The 12,244-nt window shown below is 41.4% G+C and overlaps 1 protein-coding gene across 1 annotated transcript; it reads right to left on the reverse strand.

The window, feature by feature from the left end:
* Positions 1–705: 705 nt before the first annotated feature.
* On the reverse strand, positions 706–6,451 carry sox2 (SRY-box transcription factor 2). The gene has a single exon (XM_067596310.1). It carries the CDS (start codon positions 2,607–2,609, stop codon positions 1,641–1,643), a length of 969 nt encoding a protein of 322 aa, XP_067452411.1. The 5' UTR covers positions 2,610–6,451; the 3' UTR covers positions 706–1,640.
* Between the last annotated feature and the right edge of the window lie 5,793 nt (positions 6,452–12,244).

Below are 12,244 nucleotides of genomic sequence, written 5' to 3' on the forward strand. Positions count from 1 at the left end.
TAAGATTAGGTTGTTGTAAATACTCATAAATATCCTGATATGCTTCTGTCACAGTCAAGTGTCATTAGAGAGGAAAAAAAATCAACCACAAAAATCCTCCTGACAGTTTACTTTAAAATAAATGTGAATGAGGCTAATAAATCTAATTGATTTCTGACATTAGCGTTCAGTCCCATTCATAAGAAGGCCCAAAATACTAATAAGTGAATAATATATGCTGCAGTAATAAATTAATTTTAAAAAAAGAAACATTTTAAATTGTGCCATAACAGTAATGTTGATTAGTTGTTTTGATTGGTTTTAGAAGAGGAGAAATGACAGTCTATACCTGGGGATGTTGGACATTTTGGTGGAAAAATCGTCCCCCTTTATAGGAAACAGGCAACAAACTTTGGCTTGCTGGGGCCATCCGCAGGAACTAGAAAATAGAAACGTGGTTAACCACGACGCACAAGCTGAATTATTTAATCAATGGAGTTTTTAAAAGGGGGAGATTTCAACCCCCCCTAAAAAAAATGTCTTTTTTTTTTTTTTGTTAGCTGGAGCCTAAAGCTTCATCTCCATAAAGATGGAAGTGTTGCAATAAAAAAAACATTAACATCAGGAGGAAAAAAAGTGAAAAAAGCTGACAGATGACAACTCAACATGTGATGACTGCCTACACACATAAAATGACAAGAGAAATAAAAATCAAAACTCAAACAATTTCAAGTATCCAAATTTCCAAAATTTATTCATTTCAAACTGCATATTGAAAAAAAATATACTCAGCTGAAATTGTAACTGTTATAAGGATGGTATTAGTTCCGGTATATATATACATGGAGTGGTTGGCTTCTGCGTACAGGCCACAATTTTTAAAATACAACTACGGGAATGAATTTTGAAATAAAAACTTAAAATATCACAGTAAATATACAGAAATTGTACAAATCAATTAGAAAATAAAGAGCACAAGCGTCATACCTCTAACAGATGAAAAGTGGGAGACGGAAATATAAATTAACAACCTATATTTTAAGCTGAATGAGAGAAAAGAAGTCTTATCTTTTTTTTTCCACGAAATTAAAATGTTTTAGTAATATTGACCTTAAATGAAAAAAAAAAAAAACAACAGTATTACCTGCTTCGTTTTATGTCCCTTTTCTTTCCAAAGTTTGCAGTAATAAAGGAGCATAACTGATCGCTCCCATAGTTTCCAGTTCTGCCATTTTCACTTTTAATATTTTCTGCAGAACTGGCGTAGCTTTATATAAAAAAAAAAAAAAAAAAAAAGAAAGAAAGGAAAAATGCAACCTCTTGCAGTTTAACAAACAATTTCATCTGATTGTAATGTTTCTTTGATAAATACTGTACAAAAGGTGATTGCAATAATAAAACATTTGATTGCGACTCCCACTTTCTAGTCTTCCAAACTTCATCCACCAGTGAAGAGGGGGATCTCCTATCGTTCCTCTAGAGCTTCCTTAAAATAAAATGAAAGAAAAAAAAAAGAGTCGTGTGTCCTTTTTCCTGGAGACTTCTATACAACTTTTCCCACCCCGAATTTTTTTCTGTACAAAAATAGTCCAACGTTAAGTAGTCCACAGTTTCTCTTATAAAAGTTCATTTTTTTTCTCTTTCTCTTTGCTTTGTGTCTCTTACATGTGTGTTAACGGCAGCGTGCCGTTGATCGTCGTCCCGGGCACGGTGCTCTGGTAGTGCCCGGACATGTGTAGCCTGGTCTGGGCGGTCTGCTCGCTCACCTCCGCCCCGGGCAGGTACATGCTGATCATGTCCCTCAGATCTCCGCTTTGGCAGCCCGGGGCGGCGCGGTGGGAGGACGAGGTGACGACGGGCGGGCTGGAGCTGCTGGACTCGGACTTCACCACCGAGGAGGGCCCCATGGAGCCCAGGGCGGTCATCCCCGGCGTGGTTTGCTGGGAATAGGACATGGAGTATGTCGGGGAGCCGTTCATGTAGCTCTGGGAGCTGGTCATGGTGTTGTACTGCAGGGCGCTCATGTCGTAGCGGTGCATGGACTGCATCTGGCTCGGGTTGTGCGCGTTCAGTCCCGGGTGCTGGTAGCTCAGCTGGTCCTGCATCATGCCGTAACCCCCGTTGGTCCAGCCGTTCATGTGTGCCGCATAGCTGTCCATCCGCTGGTTCACCCCACCGCCCAGCCCGGCCCCCACCCCTACACCGACCCCGGTTCCCATCCCGTTCCCTCCCGGAGCCAGGAGCCCGCCGGGTAAGGTGTATTTGTCCTTCTTCATGAGGGTCTTGGTTTTCCGCCGGGGCCGGTATTTGTAATCCGGATGCTCCTTCATGTGCAGGGCCCGCAGCCTCTTGGCTTCGTCGATGAAAGGTCTCTTCTCGCTCTCCGACAGAAGTTTCCACTCGGCGCCCAGTCTCTTGCTTATCTCCGAGTTGTGCATTTTGGGATTTTCTTGCGCCATCTTCCTCCTTTGGCCCCGGGACCACACCATGAACGCGTTCATGGGTCTCTTGACCCGCTCCGGACTGTTTTTCTGGTTGGGGCCGGTGCCGGACGTGTTGGTGTTGCCCGTGCCCCCCGTGTTGGTCTGGGGAGCAGGGGGCTTAAGTTCAGTCTCCATCATGTTATACATCAGGAACAGCTTTTTAGTTGGAGCTCCCGATCAGAGGAAAAGAACACAGAGACAAAACTCCACAAGCCAGAGGCAGGACAGTGAGGAGCGCAGGGCTGCTGCTGCTGCTGCTGCTGCTGCTGCTGAAAGTTACCTGTCGATTTTCTCTGCAACTTTTTTCTCTGGACAAAAACAACAAGCACCAAGCCGCGTCTCCACACACTCTCACTCCCTCTCTCTCTCTTTCTCTCTCTCTCTCCCTCTCTCAGTAGAGTGTGTGTCTGGGTGAGTGTGTGTGTGTATGCGTGTGTGACAGAGAGCCTTCTCCCAATAGGTCCCTGCTATGTTGTGTCCACAAAACTTCTCCCGTGGCTTCTCCGAAAAAGCATCAACAAACTGCACTTTTTCGCCTCTGTCCGCCTGAGCCTTGACAACTCCAGATAGTTTTTGAACAAGTTAATAGACAACCATTCATGTGACGGGGCTGTCAGCGAATAAATGGCTTCGACCTGGCCAATCAGAGCCGGCCTGCTCCCCTGACACACCAATGGGAGACCTTAATTAGCATAAATGGGCGGGGTCTGCTCTGCCCCGAGACACACACACGCATCACGCACACTCAGGCTGCCCACATGAGCCAATACAAAGTACATATTTACTATTTCTACGCGTATGGAGATATTTCTCTGGGAATATATATATTTATATAAATATATATATATGTGGCAGCACTTTTCCAGCATTATACAGAGAGGGGGGAAAGGTGATGCAAGAGCTTGCTGGGTATTGCAGGAAATTAAACTATATGTTGTCTGACAAACTTTAATTTTAAGCTTAAAACAGGAGAGAAAAGTTTCCTAATAAATACAAAATAAAATAAGATTAAGAGTATCTAATAAATAAGACAAATCGTTTATGTTTTGTTTATTTGTTTTTAATAAAATGTGTAGCTTAAATCCCACCAAGTGTCACACGTTCAAAATAGGATTAAATCAAAGTTAAATTATTATTATTTTTTTTAAAGTGTTTCATAAATTTACTTATCAAATGTTGACATGAATGGTGTCAGTGTCATCTTCTCTTGAAGGTGGAAACAGTATTGTCCTGACATGAAGTCCTGGCTCGTGACACTGCAGTTGTTCAAAATCAAAAAGTCACTAATTCCCCCACTTACGCGCCCCAATAACATACAACACTTAAATAAACTTTGTTAGTTAACTCAAAGCATTGAATGGCACTGGTGTGTGTGTGTGTATGTGTGTGTGTGTGTGTGTGAGTGGGGGGGTAGAGTGGAGTGGGGTGGAGGGGGGGGACATGGCTGGTTTTTAGCGTTGAAAAGAGGAAAGGTAATCCAAGATGTTTCCCCCAGTCCTTTTGTTTAGTGAAGTTGAATGCCAACACACAGAAGGCAGACGGGCTCATCTCAGCACAAATAAGCGGTTTTTGTTTGGGATGTTGTCGCTACATCTGTCCGGACAAAGACCCAACTCCACTCCACTTCCAGTGCTGCTGTTGTTGTTAGGGCTTTGTAGTGAGAGGGTGCTGGGGTGGTAGTGGTGGTGGTGGTGGTGGTGGTGGTGAGGGGGGTATACAGCCTACCGAGGGGGGATACGAGGGGAGGAGAAATAAAGGTGAGGAATATTTTAAGATAAAGTGTGTTTGCACAATAGGCACAGCTCATTCATATTAAGCCTGAACAAGCGTGTCAGCCAATTAGTGTGAATGAAAAGCGGCCTCCACCTGCTTCACTTAGACTACGTCCTGGATCAGGCCGCGATTATTAGGAGATGAAACCAACATCACGTACTTGTTTTTTTTTTTTAAGTTAAATAATTCACTCATATGGTTTGCAAAACGACTAAAGTTTGGAGGTTGTGAGTGTTGGTGCCACTTGTTTTGCTTTTTTCTCCCCCCCTCTCTCTGCATCTCCATCTGAGAGCGAGGCGTCCTGCTGCGTGACACCAGTGCCGCCTACTGGTGAGAGGAGGAACTACAACAAACCTCCCCAAAAAAGGCTTTTTCTCAAAGTAAAGAGAAGGAATAAATGCTGCTTTTAGGAGTTTCGTTTTATATGTAGGAAATGCTTTAAAAAAATATCTAAAACATATTATTCATCAACAGTCAGTAAGGCATAAAAGAGCTGAAGAGGATTTTTTTTTTAAGCCACACATCTGCCTGTCTGGATCTGCAAGCCAGACGATCCCAATAATTAAAGATAGATCAAGTACACACACCTGAAATAATTTAATTTAAATGCGTGTCTCTAGATTAAATCATAATTGAAAGTGAATAGATCAAGCCTTATTGTTTTGTTTTAGTCATTTGATAATAAATGGAGGAGCAGAGCCCCCGTGCTCTCATTATGCCGGCCCCGGCAACCTTACATAAGATTCATCTTGCGCTTAATAGGCTGCGAGAGGCGACACATGCAGCTCGGTCCATTATAATGCAAGGTTGAAATGGGCCGCTCGGCTGCTATCTGCATCTGAGTGTGTTCCCCGCTACCTCTAATCTGCTTATGATAATAAAGGAACAGCGGGGCCCTGCAGCTCTCTGAAAGCAAGGCCCCAGCCAGCCGGGAATGGCCCTGCATCCACAATCATCCTGAATTAAAGCCGTTGTTTGACAAAACCAGGAGAAACTAGCGGGGCGGCTCCCTTGGACCACTTGTAAGCCCCCCGCTACACCAGGTTGGGATGGATACAGCAAATATAGAGAGCAGCACGCTGTGATATCAAAAATACTGTTTTGTGGTTGTACAAATTTAGGTGATGGGATCAGGATCACTGTAAAAACAAGCGACAGAAAAGAGCAACAATATATGACAGAGAAAAATTCAAGCTGCACGGGAAGGATGTCGGTTTGAACTCTGAGAAAAAGTCACATAATTTCTCATGTGACTACAGTGTTTTTTTCTACATGACAATTACTCCGAATAAAACTTTAAATTACACATGTTAAAGTCTATAAAAGGACGAATCTTAATTCAAGTGAAATAAAGTGATAATTATAGCAATGACAAAGAGAAATTTCAGGTGGAATTGAAATTAAATGGTATGTTCTTGCCACTAGGGGCCGTACCAGGGGCTGGAGACGCAAGAAAAAATGCTTTATCGAAATATTAATAAATCCTGCTTGAAAATAAATAAACCTATATTTTCACATTAATGGAGGAATTAAATTGTAGGCATTTTTTTTTTTTTAAAAAAGACATCAATTAAGTTATAGACAGTCAACTTATAGTTTGTCATAATGTTAATATATGTTTATTTTCTTTTTAGAGTTTGACAAATGTGAATTTGGTTTTAGTGTCATGATGAAGTGAAATAAATTAAATTATAGCATAAAGAATAAAAGTCAAACTAGTTGTCAAACCGAAGACATGTCATGGTGAAATTAAATATAAAGTGAGGAAGAAAATAAAACATAATTGTAGGGTATTCTAGGACAAAATACATTTGTCTAATAAAAGCGCATCAGTAGGCTACAAATAATAATTATGTTTTTGGTTATGCAAACGTTGTATTAGGATAGCCTATTTTAAAACATTTAGAAATAAATACCGAACAAGGGAAATGAATAAATAAATAGGATCAAATTTCATCAAGAAAATAAATATGTCACATTTCACGGTCATAAATATTCTGTGTGCGTAAACGATCTTTGTTGAGAAGAAACCAAACCGGCCAACACAACAACAACTCAGCCAGTCAGTCAAGCTCATGATGCCATGCGGTGTCATTCCACAACACTGCATGTTTTACACACACACACACGCGCGCACACACACACACACACACACACACATACACACACACATAGACACACACACACACAGGGCTTCTCCTCTCCACCGCACTGCAACTTACTGCCAGTTTGGGAGTTGTCTTCCTCTCGTCTTGATTGGCAGAAATTAAACAAGATGCCATTTCGCTCCTCAACCTCCTCCATATCTTCCTTTTGCTCCCCCCCCCCCACCCCGGCGAGGAAGCCTCAGTCTGGTCCGGGACAGAGCGCCAGTCGCCGGCCGTGAAACGTCCAACCGGCACCCTCCGCATGTTCTCCCCCTCCCCGGTAGTCCGCACGTTTTCGATCCGGCTGCCGGCGCGCTTCGGCCGGCGTGCAGCCCCGCGGAGCCCCCGCTGTCTGTCTGGAGCTCCGCTGTCTTCTCTCCGCTAGCCCTGCAACAAGAAAAGCCGTTTATGGCGACACACAATGTGAAAAGGGGGCCGATTTAAAAAGGAGAAGAATGCAAGCAAGAACAACAAAAGTCAGTTATAGCAAAGTCTATGCCTCTCCTCTCCTATCTTCCACCCCCTAGCTTAGCCCACATAATGAGCAGGAAAAAGCTTTATATTTTGTTCACTGGGTATTCACAGATAATTTGAAGCCATTGTTTCTGCCACAGATGGTTCTTTTTAATACAATAACGGTGCTCTTTGTGAATAGCGAGCCCACAATAAAAATCTAAAGCGTCCTCCTGAATAACCATTTTGTTCTCTCTTGTATAGGCCGAACAAAAGCGCCAGTGAGGTAATGGCCTGCCTTATTGAAAGCCTCAGAATAGGGATTTGATAAAGATTTTTTTTTTCGCTCCTTTTTCCTTTTGCACAAAGTGCACGGCAATGTCAAAGAGAAACTGACACGGCATGAAAAGGAAAAAGGCTCAAAAAAGTGCTTGCTGTTGCAGGTTACAACGATTATTATTATTATTATTGTTATTATCGTTATTATCATTATTATTATTATTTCTTCATAACTTTGTGCAAAAGTCAGAGGTGAGAGGTTGTTTTCTGTGCTGCAGCAGTGCAGGTCAGGTGCAGGCGTGTTATGGATTTTACAATGGAGCTTAAATCCAGAATACATTAGCCTCCAGAGGTCTGCTGTGGATTTGGCACAGTCATAATTTTGCATAGGGTGAGTCAAGTTGTGCTTGATAGAATTAAGTATTCAGGGCGCATACCCTCGGTGTCTTGCAGAAACCTTGTGTTTCTAATTCTACCCTTCTCACCAGAAAATATTGCATGGCCTTAAAAGCGTTGATAAGGCAGTGTGAAATGTCATAAATGCATGGATGTTATTGGTGAGGAGGGGTAGGGGGGGGGGGTCGGGAAGCCTAATGTAACCTGCTAAGGTTGAGATGCAAGCCTGCAGGTGTGTAGTCAACATGTATTAGCTCCTCCAGGATGGATCCTGTAGTCATGTACGAGCCACCTCAGTCTGCCCACGGTTGATGTAATTTGTAATTAACTCATGGCTAATCAATAAAGCGTTTAACAGAAAGCACAATGGACACACAGGGGATGATCCCAAGCCAAACATATTGGATGTCACTGATCGTTACAAGGTGAGGACACCCTGTGGGTACGGGCGAGAGGGGGGGGTGCAGCAGGAGAAGATAGGAGGATGAAGGGTGAGGAGGAAAGAGAAGTGAATGGAGAGAAGGGCAGAGAGAGGAGAGACGGGATAAAGGAGGGAATAATGGAGGACGGGAGAGGTGAGAAGAAGAGAGCGAAGAATCTCATTTCAACTTGTCTGGCATAGTTCATACACACAAACAAACACACACACACACACACACACACACACACACACACACACAGAATCAATTCCCTTCTGCAACCGTCATCCCTCAGCCTTCACCTCACACCAAACACACCTCACATCTTACAACAGCATCAAAAGTCAATTATTATAACTATTTGGCATGATTGTTTGCTAAATCAGTTCACTAAAAGCTGAGACTAGCATGTGATTGATCGATTGGTCGACCGACAGAAAATTAAAATGCAACTTTTCAAACATTTCAGTCATTTTATGGAGCAAAAAAGCCAAATGTTTGTAGTTTCCAGCTGTTTAAAATGATGTAAGAATCTGCTGCTTTTCTTTGTCATGAACACAATATTTAAGTTTTTCTCTTTTACATTTTATACACAAAATGATTGATTGATGATAATGAGAATAACCATTAGTTGCTGCCCTTCTCTTAATGCCACATATGAATATGAGTTATTGTAGCTGTTCAACTTCAGTTTTTTTATTAAACTTTCAATCGTCATTATGTTTAAAAATAAATGCCTATTTTGCTAAAATCCAGCTCATAATTCTTTTTATTTTTTATATAATTTAAATAGCCTCGGTAGTGAGATCGGTGTGACTGTTTGCAATGATGTGATGTTGCAGCACATCAGCAGCACTCGCAGCGACGGCTGAAAATCAAGAGAGTCTCTCCAACAGAAACTCCACACGTTCACAGCCAAACTGCCGGATCAGATTTTTATACCCGCTAAACACAAGAACAGGTTGGAAGAGAGTTGAAAAAAAAGAGGAGAGAAAAGCAGCAGAATATGAGCAGTGGTGGTAGATTTAAAAAGACAAACACAGAGGCAGAGGATGACAGAGAGACGGGCAGAGAGAAGAGAGGATCAGCGCTCTCGCTGTGAATAGGCTTAGCGGTAAAGAAATATGACTTTGGCTCTTTATCTGATCAATCTGTGCTATATAGTCTAAATCACAGACATACTTCTCATATTAGAGAGCTGGAGCACTTTTAATTATAAACCCATCCGCAGAGGCCGGGTGATGTGATAGCATGTTGAAGAACTGTGAACGCCTGGCTGGTAGAGAGAGAGAGAGAGAGAGAGAGAGAGAGAGAGAGAGGGGAGAAAAAGAGAGACCAGTGGCACCATGAGAGCTTTTAGAAAGACCAGCATCATCATTGAATACTAATGTGTTTTACATTGAAGCCGTCCATTGAGAGTTCACACACATACACACACACGTAGACAGGGGAAAGTTACACACATACACACACACACACACACACACACGTTAGCATTTCCATACACATGAGACAAACACATTTGCTGCTTCTGTTTTGAGTGTTTTTTTTTCAAAGCTCGGCCTGATGGGAGAACCACAGTGGGCTTCTCTCTCTTTTGTGTGTCTGCATGGTATTGTGTGTGTGTGTGTGTGTGTGTGTGTGTGTGATACAGACACACTGACACAGTGATCAGTGAAAAGGCGGGCATGGAAGTAGACATGGCCAGCCAGCTGTCAATCACGTCACACGCACAAACATTAAGAGTCGTCTGGTGAACGCACACTGAAAGGTGCTGGTCATAGCGATGACGACCGCACACTGAGCTCCGATGGTTTTATGCTACAACTGAGGTTTTGAACACACTTGGTCTTTTCTCAAGGCGAGCACAACACTGCCACACACACACACACACACACACACACACACACACACACACACACACTCATGCAGAAATATTCATTTATTAACACTGTTTGTCCTGGAAGTTGCAAGGAAACAGAAACATTGTTGAGCAGCTGTTTTGAGGCTTTCTGGGTCAAAATTAAAGCACCTGAAGAATGTTTAAAACTGTGAGTTTGTCTGATTTTTACAGTTTCCTGTCCTTAAAGACATGATGTTAAAGTAATAATATGTGATATCAGTATTTGTTTTGAAGAGCAGCTTCATCTGTAAAATCAGATTGAATTAAATCATATTTTCATTTAATGCAAAGCTACTCAGTTGTCAAGCAGACTTTACTTGAATTTGATTGGCTTAAACTTTAAAGAATAAAGCTGATGATAATCAATATTTCATTATTTATTGTCAACAATGTAGAATCCAACATCAACAATGAATTGATCCTAGCCAGAGAGTAGAGTAGCCAAAACCTGTTAAACCATTATTCTTCTGTACCATAAAGCTCCAAAAACTATTAAAACACATCAGTGAACCACTCTAGATGACCTGCTCCTTCATTACCATGAACATGGGCGCTGTAGTTCAGTTTAAATCTGTCACACACACACAGTCCTGCTGCTGGAAACACTGACTGGAGCACCAAATGTGTATTAATCCACAGCTGAAAATAGTTCTGAAAAAAAGTACTTATTCCTCACGTTTGATTAACGGTTACTAAAACCTACAGTGTCCAGCTGTTAAAGGAAATTACTGAGCCATTTTTTTCAAACTACCGTAAACTATATATATATATATATATGTGACCCATTTTTAAAGATTTATGTCTTAAATAGGACAGAATAGACGTGTTGGGCTGAGTGCCACAGACAGTTTAGAGGATTATTAAGTATTGAGGGATGAACCAACACATGGTTTTGTTTGTCTTATTTGTTGACAATAAGAAAAACATAGAATAACATCTTTATCTTTTAATTTAGACCTACTTTAGGCAGGTACGCACTCTGAAGCTATGTGTTAGGAAAATATAGCCTAATATTGGATTGGATCAAGGTTTTTGCAGATACTCAGTATTCAATAGTTTGAGTCTGGATTTGAAGAATAAAAACTTGATTGGAGCATAGTTTTGTTACTCTTTAGTTCATGAAGGTGCGCTGTTCTAAACCTTGAAGAAATGAAAACCACCAACAGAAAGTTGATCAACCGAAAATAAGAGGGAACGATCACACTGAAGCAATATCCACACTTACTATTTGTTCCTCTCAACACTAAACCAGCATTTCTACCACCAAAAACTGAGCTTTTCTGAAACAAAGTGGACAAATCTGCAAAAGTTGGTCTCATGATTTATTGTAGGGATGAAAAAAGTCAAAATCACCAGTTTAGATAGCAGACTAACTGGGATGTGTCTGTCCCACTTTACCAGATGACTTAATGCACAGCTTTCATGTTGCTCTCAAGTTTTGTCAGTGTGGATGAAGAAGTCCTGAAAATGCTAGTGTTGAGATAAATGTCCATATGTAGACAGCATTTTCAAATTTATCTGCCATACTGTGGACATGGTCAGACTTGGGGGGGGGGGGGGGGGTGAAAAAAAAATGCAGGACAGAAGCTGAAAAGTCGAGGATTAGAGCTTTAAAGATACTAAAATGCTGACCACCACCACCAGAGGGGAGGAGGTTGGTTGGTCCTGCTGCTGTTTGTTCAGAAACCAGACAAGAAGAAAGACACAGCTGTCAGATCTTTACAGAACAACACACTTCACTGGAATCTCATTAACCAAGAATGCAACGTCGACAGTTTTTAAACAGAGGAGATAGTTTTGGTTCCCTCTTGCAGACCAATATGTCTCCAAGTTATTGTTCATATAAATTCTGAAATTCTTATTTTTTTAGGATGGAAATGTTGGTCAGTCAGTCAGTCAGTCCACCACTTAGACCAAAACTGAACACTGAACTAGGATCCTGAACTTGCTAAAAATGATACCTGCCAATAATTAACATGTTAAATGGGATTAATCATGCACATTTCCAGGTCTTAACATGTATTGCTCTATATCTGCTGTATGTAAAAACACAGAAAAAAACACATGTGAACAACTCACAATCACACGTATGCTAGCCAACAAGTTACAGTATTGGAGATATCAGGTTAAGGTAGGACATCAGAAAACATACTTACATACAATCTAATAACCTGGTTACTGTAAATTGTAAAAACAAAAATTCTAATGTCTTAATTAGGGCTGAAAATGTAAGTTATAATCCTTAAAGGAGATATATCATGAACATTTCCAGGTCTATATTTACATTCTGGGGCTCTACTGGAATATCAGTTAAAAAAAAACCTCTTATTTATCTTATACTGGCTCTTTGTGCAGCTCCTCAGTTCAGCCTCAGTCTGAAACAGGCGGTTTTAGCTCCTGTCTCTTTAAGGG

The sequence above is a fragment of the Thunnus thynnus genome, chromosome 8 (assembly GCF_963924715.1).
Source record: "Thunnus thynnus chromosome 8, fThuThy2.1, whole genome shotgun sequence".
In the NCBI taxonomy this organism is placed as follows: Eukaryota; Metazoa; Chordata; class Actinopteri; order Scombriformes; family Scombridae; genus Thunnus; species Thunnus thynnus.